We start from the raw sequence: 27,134 nt of genomic DNA, 5'->3' as shown, positions 1-27,134 counted from the left end.
TCTATACGTCTCTAAGTCTACAATTATAGTTTACTCAGAGATAAATCTGATGGTTTACACTGTGGCTTTATCACTGCAGTGTCTCTCACACTGACTACGCTCTGTCTGCTGGAATGGTTCAGATGATTAACTGAGTGTTCCAGTGATGACTGCAGTTGACTCATGTTCCTCACCTGACCTTTCCTCTCTACATTTCTCTAAGAGACTCCTATTAAATCATTAGTGAATCATGATGATTAACAAGATCAATGAAAAAGTGCAGGTTTTCCCCAGAAATTTCAAAATTAAGTTTTCTTCATAAAACCTAATCATAACCTTGTTCACTACTTCGTGAAAATGATTTATGGATCGAGAGTGATAAGAATTTGACAGGAATGTATGCGCTTCTGGATAAATGTACTTTGGAGCTCCTGTGCAGACCCTCATGCTTAACCCGTGACTTGTGTTGTGTTGCTTTGTGTTCTACTAATTAACTAAGAGCTAACGTATGTTGTCCTTCAGATTATTCCATAATAGTTACACACTTCACTAAACTGTTGCTCATCGCGATGGAAAATGTTAATTATTATTTTCACTAATATCCTTCTTTAGCCCAAAACGAAGGTCTTACCTTCCCAGCCTCAGATTTCGGCGCTGCTCCGGAGACGTCTGTATTTCGTGAAGCAACACTAAATTGGGATTCAGAAATAAGATTAGGTTTAATCTTATAATCTAATTGGGGGGGGAAAATGAATAAATCAGTTGAGAATTCAGGAAGACATGTCACCATCAACAACCCAGCAGACATCGTCGTAATTATTGCCTACTTTGTGATTGTGATTGGAGTTGGAATTTGGGTATGTGTTTCGTTTTTCATTTTAGTTTTTATATTAAATCATTTTAATAATCTAAACTCATTAATCTAATCATATTTCTTCTCTGTTTTCAGTCTATGTTTAGGACAAATCGTGGCACAGTAGGTGGCTACTTCCTCGCAGGGAGAACCATGGTGTGGTGGCCAGTAAGTTATTTATTTATTTCACTGATTCTTCAACTCTATTTAACTCTAGTCCTGGGGACCTGCTTTGCTAGGGTTTTTGTCTGAGTTTTCTACACCATTTGCACCATTTGTTAATCGATTGGTTCATGTGTTGGAATTAAAAACATCAGAAACTTGCTACATACTAGATGATCATCTTTGCTTCTATCCAGTATATAAAGTCTCAAAGTAAATGTTGTAGGTCTTAACCATTCTGCTAATCTAACATTACAGGTCGGAGCTTCTCTGTTTGCAAGTAACATAGGCAGTGGGCACTTTGTGGGTCTCGCAGGAACCGGTGCTGCCAGTGGGATTGCTGTCGGAAGTTTTGAATGGAACGTGAGTTGAAGCAGAAATGTTCTCTTTCTGTAATTCTGTCTGCAGTTTGAAGATTTGTTTGTCTCGATTCTCTGTTCTGGGATTAATCCTGTGTCCCATGCTCACTTAGATCTTCCCATCAAAAACAATTCTCCAGGTTCCTTAAAGGCAATAGCCGGAGCATTTTTTGTTGTTTTTGTTGTTCTGGGGCAAATCCGAAGCCAGGGTTCTAATGTGACACAGTTTCTGACCCCAAGGTAAACAGGAGCGAGTTAATAATGAACCACAAACAGCAAAAACTAATTTCATTACTGATAACTGACAGATCAATCAGTCTGAACCTTGATAGCTGCGTCTGATTTGGAAATACTGGAGGCCAATTTACAAACACTGAAAATGTAGAATCCAGTGTATTCATGTAAATATTCATGGACTCCCACATGGAATCATCTTCTGTTTGCTCTTTTAGAGTATGTGAAGCTCATGAAAAGCTACTTTAACTGGACACTTTCAGTAGCCTTTACTGGTTGTAGATGGAGAAATACAAGTTACAAATGGAACCCAGCGTTAATATGACCCGAAGTGTCAGCTCTGCTCTGATCAATTCTTCTTCTTTCAGGCTTTATTCATTGTGCTGCTGCTGGGATGGCTGTTTGTACCAGTGTATCTGACCGCTGGAGTGAGTTCCTTTTATACTGAATGAACTGTTAGAGAGCGTCTGAGTGACTGAACGCTGTAGATGTGCTTTTTGAGAAGTTATGTTGGATGATGTTATTAACAGGTGATCACTATGCCACAATACCTGAAGAAGAGATTTGGTGGGACTAGAATCAGTTTGTACCTGTCGGTCATCTCGCTTTTCCTCTACATCTTCACAAAGATCTCTGTAAGTACACATGCAAATCAAAGCGCTTTAGTGTTGCCGAAAATGTTTATAAACAGTGTATGAGCTTCGGTTGTGCAAAAGATTTTTTGAAATGTTCAGGGTCACTGGCATTTGGTCTTTTTTCATTAACATGTTTGTCTCTGGGCAGCACGGTGGCTTAGTGGTTAGCACTGTTGCCTCACAGAAAGAAGGTCCTGGGTCTGAATCCCGGGTTTGAACAGGCAGGGGCGTTTCTGTGTGGAGTTTGCATGTTCTCCCCGTGCCTGCGAGGGTTTAATCCAGGTACTCTGGTTAAAAACATGTTAAAGTCCAAATACATGTACATGAGGTTAATTCTAAATTACCCATAGGAGTGAGTGAGTGTGTGTGGTTGTCTGTCTATATGTGTGGCCCTGTGGACTGGTGACCTGTCCAGGGTGTACCCCTGCCTTTCGCCCAATGTGTTCTGAGCTCCAGCAGATCCCCGTGACCCTAATTTGGAATAAAGCAGGTATAGAAAATGGATGGATGGATGTTTGTCTCTGTTCATGATTTCCTATATTACCCACTTGACTTCTCAGGAGTTGGAATAGACTTAAATAGATCAATGCAGCAGCACTTTAGTCATTTAGTCTGTGCAGCTCTCTCACCTTCTCATCTCTGTACACTCTGCTCAGACAGATCAGCTTCCAAATCTTTCAAAGTAATACAGAAATCACTGGTATCACGCCCGTCATATTGTAGATGCGCTTTGTATCCAACATTTGCACTGCCTCTAATTCGTATTTCTCAATTTACAGGACATTAAACACAGTAAGTGAAAATAATTAATAAAAAATAACTTGCTTTAACAGAGAACAGTGAAACCTGTTTGTTCCTCATGAGATTTTTGTGAGACATTTTCTCCTGTTGAACTCCAGTGTAACTGTGTTAACCTAACCTACACACACACTGCGTCCTCCAGTCCAGCGCTTAACTCTGTACTGTTCTCTGTGTTTGCGAACCTCCTTGTTTAGGTGGATATGTTCTCAGGAGCAGTGTTCATACAGCAAGCCCTCGGATGGAACATCTACGTCGCGGTCATCGCTTTGCTTTCCATAACAGCTCTCTATACTGTGACAGGTGAAACTCATCAGTCACAGACAGGAGCTGAAAAACAGATCAGGAAACACAACATAGAAAGGATCTGAGGTCATAAAATGCACTACCATATGTGCAGATAAACAAATGATCTTTGTTATTATAAATCTATTTTTAATATTCATGAATGGAGTTCAACAGCTGCCAGTAGATTATAAGATGGTTCTGTATCATGTTCATTTGATTCTTACAGTACAGATCATGTGAAAATTGTTGCTTGCAGTAAAGACTCAGTGCTGTAAAGAATACAAAACACACTGAGTTAAGGAAAGGCACAGAAAATCACTCGATTAAGAGTGAAAGTCGTCAGATAAAAAAACAACAACATACTGGACTACTTACTCTGCAAATGACTTTTTATATGTCTACAGTTGACACTGTAACTAATCCAAAAAGATTCAGTCGCTGAGGAATGTATTTTGTCCACTACATTAGGAACACCTGCTTATTTCTGTAGTCCTCCAATGGGCCAATCACAGCACAATGTAAAGCATGCAGGTCAAGAGCTTCAGTTAATAATCAAACATTTGAAAATTCCAGCTCAAGATCAGCAGTTTCTCTATCCAGCCCATCCGACACCGGCATCCATGTGATGGTTAAAGTTACAGAAATAAGATTTTTTCTTCCTTTTGTTCGATGTGAACATTAACTGAAGCTCTTGATCTGTATCTGCTGGAAGTTATTAACTGTGATGCTGCATCATGGTTGGCTGATTAGATACCTGCATGAACGATGTACCTAATAAAATGACCAGAGTATGTTTCAGCAGCTTGCAAGGATTGTTAGCTGGCATATGTAAATGTATACATGTCTCTATCTAACTCACTAGCAAAGATGCCTCTTCATCCAGAGCTTAACCCTGTAGTAGCACAGATACATTTAACATGTTATACACTAGAGGTTTGGTTAAACGTATGAACGTGTAAACGTATCTGCTGTGTAGGAGGTTTGGCAGCTCTGATGTACACAGACACGGTCCAGACCTTTGTGATCATTGCTGGAGCCTTTGTCCTCATGGGATTCTGTAAGTTTGGGGTTATTCTTTTGGGGGCTAATGGAATTACATATTATATAAAATACATTACATGCAAACTGCAGCATCAAACCCGACACCTAACACCACTGTCATGTGATCCTAAACATCAGTATCTCAAATATTTGATTTCTTCTCTATTCTCCTTTTAACAGCCTTTTATGAGGTGGGAGGCTACAGTGCTTTAATAGAGGGATATAGCTCAGCTTTACCATCGATAAGCTCATCTCCTGACCTACAGCATCTTAATATCTCTGCACACTGTTACATGCCGCGCGAGGACGCCTTTCACCTGCTGAGGGATCCTGTGAGTGGAGACCTGCCCTGGCCTGGTGTGTTATTTGGCATTGCCATTGTAGGAGGATGGTACTGGTGCACTGACCAGGTGAGCTGTGACTCTTCAATCATTCCTTTTGTCCTCATTTTTCTGTCTTAATTTATGGATTTGTTTTAGACTGTTTTTTTTTTTTCATTAATAAACAAAAAGCTGGATTTCACCAGCTTTTCATTAAATTAGATAAATGAGGAGCAACATTCCTTCCTCACAGGCAACATCTCTCTCATTCTGTGGTGTAGGTGATTGTTCAGCGCTGCTTGGCTGCACGCAGTCTGACTCATGTCAAGGCTGGATGTATCTTGTGCGGCTATCTGAAACTGCTGCCGATGTTCCTCATGGTGTTCCCAGGCATGATCAGCCGAGTCCTGTACCCTGGTAAACGATTTCATATAAACCCTTTATTACGTGAGCACATTTGTCTAATTGTAAATGCAGCATAACGCAGTAAATTGTGGCTCTTCTTATTAGATGAGGTCGGGTGTGTGGTGCCACACGAATGTAAGCGAGTGTGTGGGACAGAAGTTGGCTGCTCTAACATCGCTTACCCCAAACTGGTGGTCTCTGTCATGCCCAATGGTGAGAGATACAGATTTGTACTTCTATTGCTCATTCAGCATTGCCATGACAACAGTATCACTTACAGGAGGTGCAGTTGCAGCCGTGTTGCATCATATTCGTGTAAAAAACTGAAATTATATTATTTACAGCACTGCATGTAAGAATAAGGCATGAGCTTCACGATGTGTAGACCAGTGACTCCAAATGATGGTCTGTGAATGTTTCAGTGGAAATAATCACAGATTATCAAAGTTATTATCTTTACTGGATTCCTGTAGTTATTGGTCATTTTGACACGTCAATTGAATTGGTTTAAGTCGGATTGAATAATGTCATCTTCAACCTTGGTGTAAATTTCCAGAATTGCAGACATCACAAAAACAAAATAAATAATGTCTAATAGAGAAAGCATAACAATGTTGACAGCTGATGCTCTAGATGATGTCTTTCAGTATCATAACCTTCTGTGCTGTTAATTTTGTCTTATATATTTTACTGATGCCACACTTCTCTTCAGGACTAAGGGGATTGATGCTTGCTGTCATGCTGGCAGCCCTCATGAGCTCTTTAGCCTCCATCTTTAACAGCAGCAGCACCTTGTTCACCATGGACATTTGGACACGCATCAGGCCTCAGGCTCGAGACCGAGAGCTGATGATAGTTGGCAGGTCTGGACCACTCTACCTCATCCCTCTGTTGTATTTATTTTAAAATCGATCATGAAGCCAGGTTTGTTTCATACATACAAACATAAATATATAATCCAGTACTGTTTATAACACACTTCTTGACATTCCATGTTATCTCACGTCTGGGTTATCCTTCACGTCATGGTTTCGGGTGGAGCCTCAGCTCTCATAATCCAATAAAATCTTCAATAAGTTTATTTTAGATGTTTTTGTTTCTCTAACAGGATTTGGGTGCTCTGCATTGTTGCAATCAGCATTTGCTGGATCCCTGTGGTCCAGGCCGCCCAAAGTGGTCAGTTATTCGACTATATCCAGTCAGTAACAAGTTACCTGGCCCCACCCATATCAGCTGTCTTCTTTCTGGCTATTTTTGTGAAGAGAGTTAATGAGCCGGTAATTTTTTCCTACATCCAATGTCATATTCACAAAGGAGCAACAAATTGCATATATGCTATATTTATTTTGCTGACTTGATTTGGGTCCACGACTGGAGTGGTCTAGTGTAGAATGGCCCTGTCCACACCAACAAAGCACAAGATCTGTTTGAATGGTTTGATAAAAAATAAAATTATGTGTATCTTATTCTACTGCCTTCACAGTCAGGTAATCGCAACCCAACTGAACCCTGAACATTACCACCATCAAAACACCAACTGATGGAATATCTTTTGGGGGAACAAGGCTAATGCCTCTGATCCAGTGCTAACTAGTTAGACAAGTAAATCTAGTCAGTCAGAACACAGGGAACTGATCATTCTGATCTTGACACTCTTTATTCCTTTTGTCAGGGGGCTTTCTGGGGCCTAATGGGTGGCCTGGCGATGGGTTTGTGCCGCATCGCTCCTGAATTCTACTTTGGATCAGGTAGCTGTCTCGTTCCTTCCAAATGCCCTCGACTTATTTGTGGGGTCCATTACCTGTACTTTGCAGTGCTGCTCTTTTTCTGCACTGGCATTCTAGTGCTCCTTGTAAGCTACTGCACACCACCTATAGACGACAAACACGTAAGTGGATCCTCAGCTCTAGACTGTTTATGATTTATATACTTGTTCTGCTCTAGTAACATTTATACTCACTTTCAATTCACACAATTCTCTTCCACCAAGCTTCATCGGCTTGTCTTTAGTATGCGATACTCAAAGGAAGAGAGGGTAGATCTGGACTGGGAGGAAGAGGAACGAGGAAGGAATGCTCGCAGAGAAGCAGAGGAAAAGAATAAAGCTGTTCGTGACACGGGCACAAGTAAGACATGCAATAAACACGTAGGTATATGAAGTAAAACACAGCAGGGCATGATGCTTCTCTTCAGCACCTGCCCAAGTGTTCTATGACTCTTATACTACAGAGGTTTGACTAGTGTCATGGTGTAAATTTATACTTACATTTAATGTACTGCAATGTGTGAAACAAGTTCCTGTTAACATTCATGACATCTTATGTTACTGAGGGTCTTTCATCCTACAGCTCCCTGAATACATTACTACAGACATGAGAACAAGCTTGATATTATAAACCCTGCATCCAGAACTACTGCACTGATATAGAAAATTCAGATTTGAGTATTCAAGAGCACTGTGGCAGTCAACAAAATCAGTAGCATACGAATCGTAGAAAACAAAAGACAAATAACCAAACTAAACCAAATCCGTTTCTTTCTGTAGCTGGAGATGGGAGTAAATCTGGATTTGCTCATTTAATTGCCTGGTTCTGTGGCTTAAGTGGCTCTCAGGCCCCTGAACCTACTGAAGAAGAAGTCAGAGAAGCATCAAAAGAACTTCCAGATATAAGCGAAGACCCAGTGTGGAAGCACTTTGTCAATGCTAATGCGCTGATTATGATGGCAGTGGCTGTCTATTTTTGGGGTTTCTATGCATGAGGGAAACTCGTTATGTAGCACTTTAACTGTTATGTAAAAACCATCTACATCAGCAAAATAAACAGGGGCAATTACAGGTTATACAAAGTAGTTATGTATACAGAAATGTAGGCAATACCTTATACTATGTGATTTTTGGTCAGTCTGAATTAATTCAGTACCATGGCCGAGTGCAGACTGTAGTTCTGTCATTATATTATTTATTATGACATTAAAAATCCCCATCAATCATCTCACACTGCATTAGAGCCCAGTGTACAGTCTCCTTTACCTACTTGCAAATCAATAAAATAATCTGACAAGTGGCTCTCTGGCACTGACGTTTGAAACATTTGCACTTGTTGAAAGGAAATGACAAAGGTAACTTGATACAGACACCAGTTTTAAATAACTTTTATTTACTTTAGAGGCAAAAATTCCCTAGAGCATATGCTGACTGCGAAACCTACAACGGTCTCCCAAACCAAAGGGCATCAGCATCAACATTTGATTCTGTTTGAAAGATTGTGGATGGAGTGAGCAGATGGAATGGGCTTAAGGCTGGAACCTGATGTGTTTTTTCACCAACAGAAAGCAAAGACAGGTTTTGAGTGACCGCGCTGGTGCAGGGGCACGACCGAGAAAAGAGCTGAACAAGAAATAGATTTCCATATTCATCTTAGTTTTTGCAAAACATTGAAACCCAAAAAGAAAGGAAAATAATTCACTCATTCACTCACACGCACAAGAAATTAAACAAACGAGAAAAAAACAAAGCAGTAGAACTGTTGATTACAAAGTGACATCAGGTATTTGTAAAGTGACATCATTTTCACCCCAGGGTCAGTAAAGAAAACATGGCATCCAACCTCAATACATTTAATGACTCTAGTAAGACAAGTCAATGCCTAGCCTGCAGGTTTGGCAAGGTTGGGTTTGGCTCCAGTGCTGGTTTTAAGAAAACACTGCCAAGCCAGAAATAATTTCTAACCAATTTACAAATACATGTAAAGATTTAGTCCCATGCAGCAGACATTAACCTCATTTAATCAGCGCCGGTATTCACACTCAGCATATTATGGCCGTAAGGAGTATGCTGCACTGCTAAGAACTGATACTGACATGATAGCAAGGTTAACAAGCTGAGGTGGGGAGGGAGGCTCAACCATAAATATTACACTGTCATGAGGTTTAGACAACATGAGAGTAAGAAAGGAACCCAGAATCACCCTACTCTCATCTTTACCTCCCATCTTCTCTCTTGGCGCGGGCCTGAACCATGTCACATGGTTGGACCCAGTTGTTGTCATGCAGTCCAACTCTACAGCCAGGCGTGTCCTTGTCCGTGCGCCGGCAGCACATCCAGTACGATCGTCCATAAGGCAGGTCGTGGTGGTAAGGTTTGGGGTGCCAGCGGCAAAGCGAGACGTCCCCCCGCTCGTACTGCCGCTTGCACTGCTTGCAGGGGTCATCGCGATACAGTGGGTCCTGGTTCCAGCGAGAGTCTGTGGCACGCACACCATAGGTCTCAATTAGGGCCTTAAAGTCATGGCAGGTGCACTTCAAGGCTGCAAGAGAGCGGGTGGGCAAGTAGCTGAAGATGTTCACCATGATGTGGTCAGGAAGCATGAGCATATACTGCCGTGGCTCCAGAAGTCGCTGGATCTGGAAACGGATCTCCAGAAAGTCATGGGAGACGTGACGGTAGAGGCGGCAGAGAGATTTATCAGCGCAGTCCTCTACGTTGGTGATCGGGCTGGCTGGTCTCTCCACTGCATTCCCCACAGAGCCATTTTTATTTGCACGATCCAAAGAGCAAATTCCGCTGGGGATCCCAGAATCACCTTCGTCTTCAGCAGACGGGCTTTGGAGAAAGAAAAGCTGGCCAGGTGGAGGCTCTTCTAAAACATCGGCTCGGTTAGCTCCACTAGGCACAGCTATGCAAACAGTCTCTTCTTGGACATTCTCTGTGCTGTCCTTACCATAGAAGACACACTGGTCCACAGCTCCTGTGACTACAACTTCAACATGGAAGCCAGTCACCCGCTCACGAGCCACAGCTTTTTTCTCTCCCGTGCAGTGGTCTGGGGTATGGTCTGTAGTTGTGGTGGGAGGCCGCTCAGTGATGTCTTCTCCTGTGGAATCTGATTTTGATGACCCAGCCAGGACAGTACTGGAGTCTCGAGATGAAGGGCTAACCAGCTGGTAAAGGTCACACGTGATCTTTTCTTTGGCCCTGGTTGCTGCCTGCCCTGCTCCAGTACCACAACTCATAAACATGCACCTGGGGCGACCTTCAGGCTCAGACTGGGATCGGGGATCCAAACTAGACACTCGAAACGCAATCCTAACTTCCCCTCGACCATGGCTTTGGCCGTTTGCCCCGGGCTCACCGGCACAATCCCGATCTTTACCAGAGTCATGTATCTGAGGCCGCAGTATTGTACTTTCAAGATTTTGCTGCTGAGACTCAAAGCGTGCTACTGCCTGAGCAACACGCCTGGATTCTTGCTGCTGCTGCCTTTCAAAGTCACTTTTTGAGGTTGGGGCAGGAGGAGAGGATTCTGAAAGAAATACAACAGGTGGAGAATCTGAAACAGAATTGTGGAGGACTGTATGCTGCTGGTTGCTTGAGGTCATTTGTCCTTGAGCTGCCATGCCTTGCAAGGCCATAGCTGTGCGCTGCTCAACAAGGGCCACCATCTCTGCCACAGACAGCAGATCGGTCTCGCTCACACCAACACTGTCCTCCAGGCAGCTGGGCTCTGATGGTAGCTCTGAGGTCACATTCTGAGCTCTTGTAGAAGGGTCATATGAAGAGCAGCGGCGACGGCGCTTAGCCTTGGTACAGTCAGTGCCCCAGTTTCCTTTCACCTTCATGGCACTAGGTCTCGGAATGCCTGCTCCTGTACACTGGTGAGCCACAAAAAAGGCAATTTTCTCCTTGGTATTGCCTGGTTTGATGACATACCATGTATCAAGCAACACCCTTCCATCTTCCATTTGTGGAGCAGTCGAGGGTGGTGCAGGGGGTGTGGGTGCCAGGAGGTTGGACGATGGGGCAGGAGGAGTGTTCTCAGTGCCCACATCCTCATCATGCTCCTCAGCAACTCCACTATCATCTATGGATGGACAGCCAGCAGTGTCGGCTTTACAGAGAGCAGATGACGTCCCACTGCCAATTGTGCCATTACTGTAAGGCTTGTTTTGCGTGTAGGTGCCAAACGGACGTGGGCACCACAGCCGGATGTGGGAAAAGGTGTCGCGGTTCATCGTGAGCCCATGGAGAGCATATCTGCCACTATGCCGGGCAGTTTTTTTGTTCTTCACCACTCATTGTCGTTGTTCACGGCCTGAAGTCTCCATCAAAAGTTTTAATCTGAGGAATAAGGGGAAAAAAAACAAATAATTTTATGATTAAATATTACATCTTGTATAGAACCCATATTAATATAACAACTAAATAAAACTTAAAATAACCTCATGTAATAATTTTGTCTGAACAGAGTTGTATTATTACATAATAACATGACAAAATTATTGCTAATTTGAGCGTCTGGCAAATCTGATGTTTAAAACGGTCAAAGCCCTATCCAAACAGGATTACATTTACATGAGGTCCTGTGGTCATTTCCTATTTTACAGCTCTACTGTGATTTTTTTTTCTATCTGGATCAGCCATGTCTATGATTTTGTCTGTCTTCCTAAGAGAAAATTACAGGTTGAATAATCTTCTGTAACTTTAGTCTTGAATCATAGGTCTGTGATTTTCTATGCACGTCACCTTGCATTTAGAAAAAAAATGTTCGCCTGCTGCTACCGCTACCTGCAATATTTAGTCCTGCAGCAAGGTTTTTTTTTTTTGAAGAACCTGTGTGTTTGTTTTTTGTTGTATTTTTAATGCTGAATGTTAGGTTCCCAACTGAAATAAATCCAGTGTCTATTCTCTACTCCAGCGCCTTTTCGACCGCTTGGACATCCTGTGGTGAATATGATCAGATGACCAAGCGACGCAAACATCCACATTCATAGGAAATACAGTTAGCTATAAACTCACTCCTTCTGTGATCATTTTGTCAGATGTGAGAGTTTTATCACAGAGGGGATGTGTAAGAATGCATTACAGATGACCTGCTGATAAACTAATTGAATCCAAATAGGGATGAAGACCACTTTCAAAAGGAGAAAAGAATTCCACACGTTAACTTTATGAAAATAATTCAGTTGTATGCGCAAACATTATTCTCATTAGCCACACTTCTGACATCATAAGTACACTATATTGCCAAAAGTTTTGGGACACCACTCCAAAATGACTGCATACCAGTGCACAAAGCAAGGTACATAAAGACATGGGTCCTGACCTCAACCTGATAGAACATCTTTGGGATGAATTAGAGCGGCGACTGTGAGCCAGGTGAAAACCGAGATGTCTGCCTTTACATGCACATGAATTTACTATGGATTTGGTCTGGCCTTTGCAGCTATAACAACTTCAACTCTTCTGGAAAGGCTTTCCACAAGGTTTAGGAGTGTGTTTATGGGAATGTCTGACCATTCCTCTAGAAGCGCATTTGTGAGGTTGGGCACTGATGCTGGATGAGAAGGCCTGGCTCGCAGTCTCCGCTCTAATTCATCCCAAAGGTGGTCTCATCTAGTTGAGGTCAGGACTCATCTCACTCATCCATGTCTTTATGGACCTTGCTTTGTGCACTGGTGTACAGTAATGTTAGAACAGGAAGGGGTCATCCCCAAACTGTTCCCACAAAATTGGGAGCATGAAAATGTCCAAAATGTCTTATGCTGAAGCATTAAGAGTTCCTTTTACTGGAACTAAGGGGCCAAGCCAAACCCCTGAAAGACAATACCTGAATTCAATGAGTTGGAGCAGTGTCCCAACACTTTTGGCAATACAGTGTATATATTTTTCCCACCTTCAGAACCAAAGACAGTTACACTGGATAATAATGAGGACATGGAACATATTAACCAATTTTCTGACTTAAATATGCAGTAAATTACGTGTGCACATACCAAAAACAAACATTTATAACAAAAATTGGAATAAAATATGTTCCAGACCCAACTGTGAAAACTGATCCCTCCGAGACACAACTGAACAACTCTAAATGGTCAAGTATTCAGTGTAAGAATTAAAAATTTATTGATCAGACGTGACAAAGAAGCGGACTATTTTATGGTTCTCTCACCACAGGAGTCATCTAGTCAGCTATTAACTAGCTAGCTAAGCTTAGGTAACTGCTAAAATTGCAGACAAACTACGGTCATTTACAGGCTCTTTGATCTACGGTCAGTCTGATGACTGCCGTGAACTGTAGATTAGATTATGAAATATCAAACACGCCGCAGAGACTTCACTGCACTGATAAACAGCTAGCGTTAGCTACGTGCTTCAAGTGGTTAAGCCAGGCACATTAGCTCTGACATGCTCATTTGTAACCTGTAGCACGCTGACAGTGTAAAAATCAAGTCGCCCGTTCACATTATATTATAGATAGATAATAGATTTTTCAGATTTACGGGTAATACACTTAAATCCCAACCAAAATAATGCACTGACTGCTAGCTAGCTAGCTAATTTTGTCCTAGCCTAGCCTAGCCTGTTCAGCAGCCTAAGAAGTAAAAGCATTTGACAATACTGCTTCGTAGGTTTTAGAAACACAACAGAGTTCACTTAGAATATAAATGAATTATTTTGTGTGTGAGTTAACAGTTCTGTTTAAAGTGTTTAAGCACAATCATGTCTTCCAAACTGCAGGATAAAACCAAGCGTTTGGGCCCAAATCGAGTTAGCTTGTCAATATTATTTAGTTAGCTAGTTAAATAACTAGATGAACAAACCAAGTTGGCTGAACACTTAAAGTGAGAGAGATATAAACCCCTCAAATCTCCAAGAGCACTTATTTTCATCGCATTCGCGTGGCCGTCATGAGCTCGAGCTGGCGCAGGGTTAGCCTGTTAGCATCATGGCTGTCTCGTTACCTTCACTGACTTGCTTCCAGCTAACGTTACATAAATGTTCCTCGCGCCGTACCTTCAGCTTCTTACCTTTCAAACAACGTGTTTGGGCTCCGACCAGCAGCTCTCCCAACAACAACAAGGACAAAAACTATCGACTAACGTCGACTAAAAACGTCTCTAAAAACATCCATTAAAAAAGAAAAAGGGAAAAAAAAAAACAAGGCCGGAGTGTCAGAGGTCTGCTACCTCAACATCAACATCAACATTAGCCTGTGACCTATAGTGTAGCTGGAGAGTCAGTGAAGCCGTCCTGCCTCACTCTCCTCCTCTTGCTCTGTTCTCGACAGCTACAGAATATCTTAATCGCGCTTTAACTCACTATAGTGCTGTAGTTGTATATCTTTTTAAAAAACAGTGACGTCGTATTAAAATAAATGCAGTTTCGTTGTCTTCGAAAGGCAATTGAGGAAGGCCATCTTGTTGACAGGCAGCTGCACAACGCCAGCAGCCAATCAGAGAAGCGAGCTGATGGCATGTCCATATATGGAAGCTCCAAACTGTCCTCTCAGAGCCCTGAGCAACAGAAACCATCTTCACACAACACTGCGCTTATAGCGTTTAAAGGAAAAGTCCAACCTCACACACATATATCATATTTTTATGTTGTGTTTGTGATGCATTTAGTGATTCTACTGTTACTTTTTGGTTGCTGCCGTATTTTCATTAATCCTATGAGATGTTTTTTTAATTAATTAATTAATTAATTATTTAATAATTATTTATTATAATTATTGAAAATAATTTAATTATTTATTATTTTGTTAACATGACATAGGAACCAAGAAAAAAAAAACAGGGATACAGGTATAGACAAAAATTCCACAGCATCTGTGACAATAAACAAAACAATGAAATTAACCACAAAATAAGTAAGCAATTAAATTAATTAATTAATAATTAAACAATAAATTAATAATACATAGATAATAAATACATACATACATACATACATACATACATATAAATTACATAAAAACATTAAATTGCGAGCATATTCTTTGTTTTGTCAGCTTTTCTGTTGCAGGAAGTGGACAAAGAGTTAATACAAATTCTAATATCTTTATGAAAGTGAGAGAAAGGGGGTGGGGTGACTTTTAATACCTTACATTTGTGGATAAAATATTTTGCTAATAAAATAATTAAGTCACAAAGAAAAAAAAAGCACTTTTATATCGCGTCTCAAAAATAAACAATCCAAACAAAATGTCTTTAAAATGACGTGTGATTTTAAAATGTTTTAAAATCCACCTCAACTCTGATCACTATAAAGCACTTAATGGAAATGAATGAGTATTCCCACATGTGGGTTCGTGGTCTAGGAGATTTAATAGTATGATGTGTTATTGGCGCAAGAGTCAGCCCTTTTGGACTGACATCTAATAACTTTTTCCTCTTCTTTTAGACGTAAGCAATAATGATTCATGCTTTCAACGAAACCTTGATTAATCAGCATACACAAACACAACAGCGTTAATGCAGCTAGGCTTACTCTATGCACTGTTGCAGTGCCTTGCTCATATAACATCTTAAATAGATTGTATAAAATGCAGTGCAAATTCATATTATTTCGTTCATTAGGTAGAGTAAGCTTTAGTAAAACAATTTCAGCCCCAAAAAGGACGATCGTTGACCAAAAGAACGCAAACTTATTGACTGTGAGTCGACTGACTATGAACTAAGAGTCGACTCCTCAATGTGACTCAGGTAAAAAGATCCGAAATGGCTTTTACAATAAGGTTGTTATTTTCACTTAATCCCGCCCCGTCTCGGAGCTCCACATTTAATTGCCCGCTCTGTTTCTAATATCATTGGTCAGTTGTTGTTGTTCTTTGTCGTCACGCGGATTCGTATGGATTTTATTGGCTATGGGGCACGTCCATCTCCACAGCCATTTCCGGGTCCGGTGGCTGTTATCGCACCCGTGGCGAGTCGGACTCGGGAGCGTTAGAAGGACGTCGCTTAATATTTATAAACAGCGGTAAGTCATTTTCTGTTATTTCTATTGTAGTTATTAATTGTTGTTGGTATGTTTGTGTAGTTGGTCAGTGTTATCTTTTGTAGAAAATCAGTAGGTGACGCGATGCACAGAAAGTTGTTTGCCGCTAAAAGCTAAAGGAGAAGAAGGCGAACTTTTGCCTTTTTGATAAACCAGATGTTATTAATGCACCATATTTCAGAATGACCACGAGATCACTCACAGATCTCCAACACAACATGTGGCCACACTCATATTTCTGTATTTCTCATACTCTGTGTGTAGCATGAATATTTCCCTAAGAGCTAAACCGTGATCCAGCATGACAATGTTCCTGTGCACAAAGCAGCTTCATGAAGACATGGTGTGTGAAGATTGGAGTGTCCTTCACAAAGCCCTGACTCTGACTCAATCTCAATCTCACTGAACACTGACTGAACCCCAGACCTCCTCTGTCTTACATCAGTGTCTGATCTCACTAATGCTCTTGTAGCTGAATGAATCACTAATCCCCACAGCCACACTCCAACATCTAGTAGAAAACCTTGTAGGAGATTGGAGCTCATTAGAACAGCAGAGGGAATCAATCTGGAGTGAGATGTTCAACATGCACATACAGTGAGGGGAAAAATTATTTGATCCCCTGCTGATTTTGTACGTTTGCCCACTGACAAAGAAATGATCGGTCTGTAATTTTAATGGTAGGTTTATCTGAACAGTGAGAGACAGAATAACAACAAAAAAGATCCATAAAAACACATTTCAAAAAAGTTATACATTGATTTGGATTTTATTGGGTGAAATAAGTATTTGATGCCTTTGCAAAACATGACTTAGTACTTGGTGGCAAACCCTTGTTGGCAATCACAGACGTCAGACATTTCTTGTAGTTGGCCACCAGGTTTGCACACATCTCGCATCTCAAGGAATTTGGGCCCACTCCTCTTTGCAGATCCTCTCCAAGTCATTAAGGTTTTGTGGATGACCCTTCAGCTCCCTCCACAGATTTTCTATGGGATTAAGGTCAGGAGACTGGCTAGGCCACTACAGGACCTTAATGTGCTTCTTTTTGAACCACTCCTTTGTTGCCTTGGCCGTGTGTTTTGGGTCATTGTCAGGCTGGAATATCCATCCACGACCCATTTTCAATGCCCTGGCTGAGGGAAAGAGGTTCTCATCCAAGATCTAAAGGTACATGGCCCCGTCCATCGTCCCTTTGATGCGGTGCAGTTGTCCTGTCACCTGGGGATGGTGTACTTGGGGTCATAGGCAGCATTCCTCCTCCTCCAAACACGGCGAGTTGAGTTGATGCCAAAGAGCTGGATTTTGGTCTCATTTGACCACGACACTTTCACCCAGTTCTCCTCTGAAGCATTCAGATGTTCACTGGCAAACTTCAGATGAGCCTGTACATGTGCTTTCTTTAACGGGGGACCTTGCGGGTGCTACTGGATTTCAGTCTTTCACAGCGTAGTGTGTTACCAATTGTTTTCTTGGTGACTATGGTCCCAGCTGCCTTTAGATCATTGACAAAATCCTCCAGTGTAATTCTGGGCTGATTCCTCGCCATTCTCATGATCATTGAAACGCCATAAGGTGAGATCTTGCATGGAGCCCCAGACCGAGGAAGACTGACCTTTTGTGTTTCTTCCATTTGGGAATAATCACACCAACTGTTGTCACCTTCTCACCAAGCTGCTTGGCGATGGTCTTGTAGCTCATTCCAGCCTTGTGTAGGTCTGCAATCTTGTCCCTGACATCCATGGACAGCTTTTTGGTCTTGACCATGATGGAGAGTTTGGAATCTGATAAATTGTTTCCTTCTGTGGACAGGTGTCTTTCATACAGGTAATGAGCTGAGATAAAGAGCACTCCCCGAGAGTGCTCCTACTGTAATCTCATCTCCTTACCTGTATAAAAGACACCTGGGAGCCAGAAATCTTTCTGATTGAAAGGGGATAAAATACTTATTTCACTCATTAAAATGCAAATCGATGTAAAACTTTTCTGAAATGTGTTTTTCTGGATTTTTTTGTTGTTATTCTGTCTCTCACTGTTCAAATAAACCTACCATTAAAATTACAGACTGATCATTTCTTTGTCAGTGGGCAAACGTACAAAATCAGCAGGGGATCAAACAAATTTTTCCCTCACTGTATGGGTGTGATGGTCAGGGGTGCACATACTTTTGACCGTATAGACTTATTTTTAGGCCTCACAGAGTGCTCTGGTAACTGCAGCTTGAAGTCTTTGCAGTAAATTTTCTGTTCTTTCTGAATAAACACACTGTAGATGTGTTGGGATTGTTTTATAGACATATAAGTTATTTTTAACTTATTCTTATATTTGTACTTATTGTCCAGGTTTTTCATTTACACCCGAAAGCTTTTGCTGGCTAAATTTATACTGTTAGTTCATGGATTTTTATCATACAACCATGTGCCTTTATTAGATTAGGTTAGATTCAACTTTATTTTCATTGCACATGGGTACAAGGTGATGAAATGCATCTAACCAGAAGTGCAAAGCAGTAGTAAAGTATAGACGTATGTAGAGATACATAAGTGAAGTATAAATGATTGTGGTTAAAGTTCTCCTTTCTCCATTGTGATTTGAAGCTTGCTCTCAAAGAACTTTTAATAAAAAGTTGACAGTTTACCCCATAGACCTTAACATTGTTTTCTCTTCACAGTGATGCTGTCAGAGGTGCTCCAGGTTGTGCGGGGTGCCGGCAGGGTCGGTGCCGCCTTCGCCACCACGCAGGCAGAGCAGCTGCGGTTGATCGCCTGCAACTCGACACTGGGAGCCGGAATCAAAGCTGCACAGGATGCAGTTGGGGCTTGGAGTGGCACCATGATAAAAGAGGACAAGGTGATTTTGACAGTATGCTCTTGTATTTGGATTTTTCTCTTGCTCTTTTGCTGTGGTCCAGTTCTGCCACACCATTTACTATACATCTCTTCATGTTGCTTGTATTTCTACCAGACAACCAAATCTGAGGAGTTCCCAGACATTGAAGGATGGGACCAGATGGAGGACCATGAGGCAGCTAAATGGGCCGTGGGCTCAGATCTCGCGCCGGATTTCTCGGGCAAGGAGGAGATTTACCCTCCAGCAGGAACACCCAAAGGAACACCAGCAGGGACCGGCAGGCCTGGGCAAAGCACTCGGTTCTTGCACGTTTTAGCACCTCATCACGTGAGGTTTGTTCATGACTCCGTTGTGGCCAGGCTGAGTCCAGAGGACATCAAAAAGGCCCGGGAAGTTAAACAGAGTGCCAGCCGGCCTGTTCGCCAGAAGGTGAGGAAAGATGTGTATAGTTCATAGTTTGTCAAGGTGAAATTAATTAATTGGTCCATATTTTACAAGTGAATTACAGCCTGTCACTTTCCTGTGAACCATGGTGATTAATTTTAGAAGTTTATCCACGTTATGTATATTTTTTTTCTCTCTAGCAAAATTAATTACATTAAGAGCACATTACCTAACTGACTGGAATTCAGCGTAGTCATTTTTATCCCTCTTTTATAATCCCATGCTAAGAATCAGTGCTGGATAAATGGAGCTTAGTAATTTACTGCTGAATCTAGCAAATGAAAACGTGATGAACTGTTAAGTCTGAGTTTATTTTTCTCTCCACTTTCTCTAGATAGGTTGCTGGAAAGGCAACATCAGTATTCGATCAGAAAATGAGACTACTTTTGTTTGATCCAGTTCTCAGACTGTTTAATTAGTGCCTGTAAGGTTATTTTGGATATAAAGAGAGCAGCTCTTCTTCACAATGTAAGGTTACATTAGAAATGCAGTCTTGCAGTAGAGTTAGGATGTTAGGATGTCGCCATTTCACTGAATTGTCTGATTTCCTTTCAGCTAAGTGAGCGAGCTAAAGAAAGGAAGGTTCCTGTCACACGGATTAGCAGACTTGCAAATTTTGGGGGTGAGTCGTCTAATTCAGGGTGGAGACGCTCTTGGTCTTGGAAGGTCTTGAACTGGAACTGTGGAAAAACAAAATTTTGCTAAGCTAATAGTTTTGTAAACATAAAAGATTGCGACTGATTTCAAGAGTGGGAAAAGCATAAGTTTTTTTTATCAAGACCACTGGGCTAGTCCCAGGGTTTGGTTGTCAGGCTACAAAGTGGTAGCTAGAATAAAGCAGTAGTTAAGCAGTTAACCAAATCCTAACCCTAACCCAGATTAAAGGAAAATAATATGATCATGTTTACGCTCATGTCAAAAAGTCAGCAAGTCGTTGGAAACTGTTTCAGTTTTGCTTGTAAGTTTGTTTATTTATTTTTTAATGTGTTTTTATATTTAACCACAAGTGCTTGCATGTTGTATTGATATGAGGATTATATGACCGCTTCATTTCCATAATAGACATAGCCTTTATTTGTCACACATACATTACATATCCCATATCCCAGCCTTGAAGGGTGGGGTCAGAGCGCAGGATCAGCCACGATGCAGCGCCCCGGAGCAGAGAGGGTTAAGGGCCCAACAGTGGCAACTTGGCGGTGCTGGGGCTTGACCCCCCGATCTTCCGATCAACGACCCAGAGCCTTAACCGCTTGAGCCACCGCTGCCCGGTTTTCGCATATCCCAGCTTATTAGGAAGTTGGAGTCAGAGCGCAGGGTCAGCAATAATACTGGGTCCCCTGGAGCAGCAAGGGTTAAGGGAATTGCTCAAGGACCCAACAGCAGTAGCTTGGCAGTACTGTGGTTTCTCAACTGTGCACACTGAATAAAAACTGTTCTGCTTTCAGCTAATGTGTGCGGTTCAGCAGGCTCAGGGTTCAGAAACGCACGTTATATTTAGAGTAGCGAGGCATTCAGCACCACAGTAAATCTACTGCACTTTCACGCAACCTGCTAAATGTCTGTTTTGCAGAAGTCAAAGTTTCTTCTAGTTATTAAGCTGAGTTAATACTCTAAATTCCTAAACATGAATGTGAAATTTGCCTGTTCTGGTCTGCTTCATCATCTGCTCCTATATTGTACAGTAGCCTTCGACCCCATACAGCCCCTGTACTCATTCTAGACTCTTGCAGGTTTAGCTGTTGGACTGGGAATTGGTGCCATTGCGGAGGTCGCAAAGCAGTCTTTTGGAGGCAAAAAATCAAGTATGTTTTTTTTTTTCTTCCACTCCTCTCTATAGTGCTTTTGTATTTTTGTTGTGCTGCGTTTTAAGATTTTGGATGGGATTTGTCTCAGATAGCGGTGCGGTGATGGATTCTCCGCTCCTCTCCGAGGCCAATGCTGAGCGGATTGTTAACACGCTGTGTAAGGTGCGAGGAGCAGCGCTGAAGATTGGACAGATGCTGAGCATTCAGGGTACGGCGGTCAGAACTCTTACTCACCTGCTCTTTTAACCTGAACTTGATCATGTATCGAGCTTGAATTTGTCCCAGTGTGATGGGGTTTTAAGCAGTTGGGGCCGCTGTGGTACAGTCAGCATTAGCAGCAGTCATGGTAGAAGGTCTAGTGCTAAAGCAAGCAATGTTTTGTTTTTTAGATAACAGCTTCATTAATCCACAACTACAGAAGATCTTTGAGAGGGTCAGACAAAGTGCGGACTTCATGCCGGCCTGGCAAACCACTGTAAGTTCCTTTCCTTAAGCTGGTGTTATACTGTACAGTTTAATGTAATAGAATTTCAAAGAATTGTTTTTGTTGGGAAATGAGGCACTGATTAATGCCACAGTCTATAAGACACTAACACGAGGACGGTGTACGATGATGGGCAGCTACAGATACGGTATCAGCAACAAAACCTGCTGAAACACAGGAAATAACCTTACTGCCTCACGTTCACTGTGTATTCATCTTAAAGCAGTGGAAATATTTGGAAAAAGAGCAAATTCATCTATTATCGTAAATCGGATGCTTCTAAATGCCGGTGTATATTTCACACTTTAATTATTGTTATTCTGTTGGCAGGTAACTTTGCTTCTTTCTAGAGATTTATGCGTAAACATGAAGGAATGATCTGCAACTAGAATGAGAGTATTTCGCTATGATGTCACTATTTCAGATTTATAAAACTCCTACACTCATGGCATGCATTTTTGTCTGTGCTGCAAAGGTTTTGACAAGACTACTATATGCAACTATTAATTCCATCTCCTCACCTCACCCTTACCTGCTGCAGCTCACTGAGGGTTTAATAATCAGTCTGATCAGGCGTGTCAGCAGAAGAGAAACCTGCAGTTCAGTTGTTCAGGTTTCTTTGTTTGGTGTTTCTGAGACTGAAGAGTGTTTTGTGTTCTGTCGTGTTTGTAGAAAGTATTGGAGGAGGAGTTGGGCCCTGGCTGGAGGGACATGCTCCTGTCATTTCAGGACAAACCCTTTGCAGCTGCCTCCATTGGTCAGGTGCATCTCGGAGCCCTGCCTGATGGAAGAGAAGTGGCTATGAAGATTCAGGTACAGAGCAGGAGAGAATGAGGAACTGTGTGTGAATTACACAACCTCATGTATTGCCACTACTGAATTCAGACGATATCAAAACTTAATCTTTTTTAATAGAGAGAAGGTCAAAGATTAACCCATGTGTTCTTACTCAAGTAATTACCATAACAAAATATTTTATGTGCACCCCTGCTTGCTTATTTCTAAAGAGTTTATATACATTAATAAGTGAATAAGTAAATGCTTTGAGATTATTGTAAATGACTAACCTGCAGACTCTGTCTGTCCTCTTGACAGTATCCAGGAGTTGCAGAGAGCATTAAAAGCGACGTGAACAACCTGATGTCCGTGTTGAAGATGAGTGTGCCGCTTCCTGAGGGTAAGAGAGGAAAACACTTTCACATCGAACATGACCGCGTGTTTCGCACAAACCTCAGTAAAGGATAGCTGTGTGATTGTGGCGACTTGCGTCAGGTTTATTCGCAGACAGCAGCCTGGAGGTCCTTCACAGGGAGCTCGCCTGGGAGTGCGACTACAAACGAGAGGCAACATGTGCCAAGCACTTCAAGTAAGCCCGGTGACGCAGAACAGCCCGTAATGTCTGCAGTAATCCAGCATTCAGGGCATTGAAACCTGTTATTTGCCTCCTACAGGGCCCTAATGGAAGGAGACCCGATATTTAAAGTACCTGAGGTCATCGATGAGCTCACCACCTCTCGCGTGATCACCATGGAGTTGATTAACGGAGTCCCACTGGACAGCTGTGTGGATCTGGATCAGGAGACCAGGAATAAGGTGAGAGTCCGTGTGGGAATTGAGCAGTGCAGCAGAAATAAAGGGTAGTTCATTATTTAATTATTTATTTTTATTTAGTCATGTAAGCCTGCTTTTTTTTTTTTTTTTTTTTTTTTTTAAATTATATTTGGTAAATAAGATTTTTTTCTCGTGCATACCCTCTTAGATTTTTTTTTTTTTTTTTGTACAAACATCTTGTACCTTGGCAAGAATCATACTTCATGTTTCTGCTATTTAAAAACAACAAAAAACATTATGCAGTTTGGGATTTTTGCACAGAGACAGAAGAGCAGATGTTTTCCCACCCACCGTTCTTGGGATCGGCTTCAGATGTTATTCCTGCATCGACTACAGTCTATTCACGTATATTAAGTTTAAAGTGTTTACATGCCCCTGTTAAAATGGCAGGATTAGTTAAATAAAACACAAATAACTAAATAAATCATCAGGGCATAAGTTTTATACTCGATGTACATGTCCAGTTCCTCTAAAGATCTTTGTGAATAAGGCTTAAAGATGAGGATCTCTCTACATCCTAGCGGCATTTTGATCCGAATTCTTCTGAACCGCTTCTCCACAGATATGCTTCAGCATCTTGCATTTGTGTCTGCGAGAACTTTTTGAGTTTCGCTTCATGCAGACGGATCCCAACTGGTCCAACTTCTACTATAATGCCGAGGAGGACAAGGTAAGCAGTTTACCAAAGAAAGATTGGTTTTTCTTTTGTCCTTCTGCCTCTTGTTGTTTATGCCTCTGCAGACTATGTTCGTCTCGTGTTTGGCTAAACACACAGATCTGGTCTTTGTTATGAGGAGAGCTCTTGCAGTGTCGACGTTCCTCTGGCTCAGTAATCATACGCAGTGTAATGATGCGACTCGTGATGTGCATGATGGCGTATTTCTTTACTCCACAGCAGTGTTATGCTACAGGAACATCAAATACTCAGTTAACAGTCGCTTCGTGTTTCACAGATTTACCTGTTAGACTTTGGAGCCTGTCGAGAATACCCAGAAGCCTTCACTGATGACTACATCGAGGTGATGTTTTTTTCCCCCCTCTTTACATCTGATTAAAATGATTTATTATTTTAGTAGGAAATCACAATATACATTGATTATTATAATTTTTTAATTAAACTATATTTTTATTATTCTCTCTTTGATTAAAATCTGTTCACTTGCATAAAACCTGTGTGTGTAAACCACTAGGTGGTGCACGCAGCCTCAGTAGGTGATCGGGCCAGAGTTCTCCAGAAATCCAAAGACCTGAAGTTCCTCACTGGCTACGAAGCCAAGGTCTGAGATCTCATTACATTCTCCTCACATGTTCAGACAGCAGCTGAGGACTGAATCCAGAAATTGGTTGCTAATAATGATACTGTGGAAGAAATCAAATAATATATAAACGTGTGACTGTGATAATGTGTGACATTATCTTTAACACATGAGTACCAGATGTGAATTTTTGCCAATTAGAAGAGGCATTCAGATACAGACAGACTGCCAGACACTGACCCAGAGACCAGGCTCACCTATTTTCCTTGTTTTAGTCTAACAGTAAATAGACAGAGTTCTAGCTTGTCCAGCAAACCCATATTGTTTCTGCAAGATTAGGATTTTAGTCTTAATCTATGTACACACCCTCTCACCTGTCTCCCTCGCAGGCGTTTGAGGAAGCTCACGTGGAGGCGGTGATGATCCTGGGAGAAGCATTCGCCTCTTCGGGCGCTTTCGACTTCAGCACTCAGAGCACGACGCGTCGGATCCACAATCTGATCCCGGTGATGCTCCGTCACCGTCTCGCTCCTCCTCCAGAAGAGACGTACTCGTTGCACCGCAAGATGGCCGGCTCCTTCCTCATTTGCTCCAAGCTACAGGCACAAATTCCCTGCCGCGAAATGTTCCTCAACATCTATAACGCTTATAAACAACGTCACCAGGGTGCAGGTGGAGAATAGACTCAGCCAAGGACCGTCTGGAGTCTGGGGAGATGAACTTGTTTAACGAGTAACGAGTTTTAGATGAACTTGAGTTTTCAGAACTGTGTGGTGTTTTTTTTTTGTTTGTTTGTTTTTTTACTGAGTGTCCTGACTGACCAAGTTTATTCACAAATAAAGAGAAATCATATCTGTGTGAAATGAAATTTTTTAATATTTTATATGTGGATTATATTCTGTAATATCTTGTTTCATTCATTACAGCTAAGATCAATTATCATATTCCCCTTTTCCATCTGTCCCTCTCTCTTCTCCCTTTCTGTTTTTGATTTTGTGATTTTTTTTTTTTCTTTTTTGCCACCTTTGCTTGTCTTTTTTAGTTCTTCTTACCTTTTCTCCTTTTTGAATTTTGTTTTATTAATTTGTTCTCTCTCTTTGCTGCTTTTTCATGTACTTATTTTTCCCATTCTTTTCTTTTACATTCCATCCCTTCTTCCTTTATCTCTTTTTCCTGTTCCTGTCTCTCACCACACACTGTGTATTTCATTCAGGAAGTATGAATCTAGTTTAACAGTGAGCTTGAGGTATCTGTGTGTGTCTCGCAGAACAAATGATGAGTTACTTTCAGCTGAATATCTGAGATGATGTTCAGAAGGATTGTTGAGTCTCAGTCTCATGGTTCTTCTTCTACTCATCTTCAGTAAGCTCTTATCCTTCTCAGACTCATGCTGTATCCGGAGCCTATCCCGGGAATGCTGTGTGTGAAGTCTGAATACACCCTGGACAGGACACACAACCATCTGAGCCATAACCCGAGAATTAGAGACTGGAGGATGTCCCTGTGAGATGACAACAGAAGTAAAATCCCGTCATTTACTTAATTTATAATTCTGTATGTCTAAGCATTAGTGCTCATATTCAGTTTTCAACCATATTCAAATTTTAACATGACAAAACCTTTAGCTGACCATTGTAAACAGTGTAAAGGTTCATGGTAGGTCTGACCTCCTGGTTACTCTTTACACCTGCTCTGCATTAGTCTGGTCCATGTGGTGGTATCACACACCTCTACATTATTCATCTCCTCAAACACAAACACACCTTGGCTTCATTGTAAATGGAAACCTGATCACACTCTCGTTTTTCTGTTCACTGATGATCAGCATATGACTCGGACCACCACTGCATTTTAAAAGCGTAGAGTTAAAATGTTAAATACACAATAAATCACTTTCCCTTCTGTTAAAACAGTAAGGAGGAGACGGGAATTCTATCTATGAGATTTTGGTATTGTCCTGCAGCCAGATGGTTCACTACGAGTGGAAATAAGTGATGTTTATCATGTTTAATACACATCCGAGAACTTAATAAGAAAATTGTGCTTAGTCGTAAGTGTCATTAGTGAGCGATGCACTCTTGTGACAGAAAGATGAAGACTATTAAGATAAAGATTGCAGCATTTTATATTCAGTATTGGAGATGGTGTGAAGAATAACTTACTTGCTCCTTAGGGGGTTAAAATTAGTATGTATTTATAGTGTACACTTGACTTTTTTTCTGCTGAAACCTGCATGTGGATGTAGATTTATTGATATGCTGACGCTCCCTGAGACGACAAAAAACCTTGAATCAGATTTAAATCATTCTCCTCTGGTCTAGACTGGATAGTGGGATTAGAAAGCAGACAGAACTGCACTGAGATAAACACAAGACAGATGTTATGATTACAGCAGCAGATCTGCAAAATCCAGGTGAGACTTGAGAGTAAAGTGTTTTGGGTGTCTCTGTGGACAACAGCAGATGTTGAGTTAAAAAATCCATTCATTGACTCATCGTTGAATCTGATTTTACTCCTTTTTTTTGAGCTTTTAATAATGGACATTGTGACTAAGCAGCTTTACAGATATCCAGATCTAGATTGAACAAGCCTGATGTTATCTATTGTACTGCTGACACATTATTAACAGATTATATGTATGAATGAGGGGGCAGCACGGTGCCTCACAGCAAGAAGATCCTGGGTTCGAATCCCGGGTTCGAACGGACAGGGGCCTTTCTGTGTGGAGTTTGCGTGTTCTCCCCGTGCCTGCGTGGGTTTACTCCGGTTTTCTCCCACAGTCCAAAAACATGCACATTAGGTTGATTGGTAATTCTAAATTGCCCATAGG

General features: G+C 41.5%; 3 protein-coding genes across 3 annotated transcripts; 2 read left to right on the top strand and 1 right to left on the bottom strand.

Annotated features, from left to right (window-relative positions):
* Positions 1–491: 491 nt before the first annotated feature.
* slc5a2 (solute carrier family 5 member 2) lies at positions 492–8,145 on the top strand. Its single transcript, XM_058413073.1, has 15 exons — positions 492–836; positions 929–1,000; positions 1,253–1,357; positions 1,956–2,015; positions 2,118–2,222; positions 3,218–3,323; positions 4,285–4,365; positions 4,530–4,759; positions 4,951–5,086; positions 5,180–5,287; positions 5,787–5,937; positions 6,183–6,351; positions 6,747–6,962; positions 7,065–7,200; positions 7,620–8,145. The coding sequence occupies exons 1-15, from the start codon at positions 729–731 to the stop codon at positions 7,832–7,834; spliced, it is 1,998 nt and encodes a 665-aa protein (XP_058269056.1). The 5' UTR covers positions 492–728; the 3' UTR covers positions 7,835–8,145.
* Positions 8,146–8,211: 66 nt separating this feature from the next.
* Positions 8,212–14,309, bottom strand: fbxo46 (F-box protein 46). Its single transcript, XM_058413070.1, has 2 exons — positions 13,883–14,309; positions 8,212–11,192 (listed from the first exon to the last, which is right to left on the bottom strand). The coding sequence occupies exon 2, from the start codon at positions 11,084–11,086 to the stop codon at positions 9,056–9,058; it is 2,031 nt and encodes a 676-aa protein (XP_058269053.1). The 5' UTR covers positions 11,087–11,192; positions 13,883–14,309; the 3' UTR covers positions 8,212–9,055.
* A 1,367-nt stretch (positions 14,310–15,676) lies between these two features.
* On the top strand, positions 15,677–25,156 carry coq8b (coenzyme Q8B). Its single transcript, XM_058414396.1, has 15 exons — positions 15,677–15,833; positions 18,523–18,701; positions 18,816–19,130; positions 19,701–19,767; positions 20,879–20,950; positions 21,042–21,161; positions 21,343–21,428; positions 22,110–22,250; positions 22,533–22,614; positions 22,710–22,803; positions 22,889–23,030; positions 23,611–23,718; positions 24,002–24,067; positions 24,239–24,325; positions 24,694–25,156. Exons 2-15 carry the CDS (start codon positions 18,525–18,527, stop codon positions 24,985–24,987), a joined length of 1,851 nt encoding a protein of 616 aa, XP_058270379.1. The 5' UTR covers positions 15,677–15,833; positions 18,523–18,524; the 3' UTR covers positions 24,988–25,156.
* The last annotated feature ends 1,978 nt before the right edge of the window (positions 25,157–27,134 follow it).

The sequence above is a fragment of the Hemibagrus wyckioides genome, linkage group LG17 (genome assembly GCF_019097595.1).
Source record: "Hemibagrus wyckioides isolate EC202008001 linkage group LG17, SWU_Hwy_1.0, whole genome shotgun sequence".
Taxonomy (NCBI): Eukaryota; Metazoa; Chordata; class Actinopteri; order Siluriformes; family Bagridae; genus Hemibagrus; species Hemibagrus wyckioides.
Note: the sequence above shows the minus strand (reverse complement) of the source record. Positions and strands in the feature narration are given on the sequence as shown.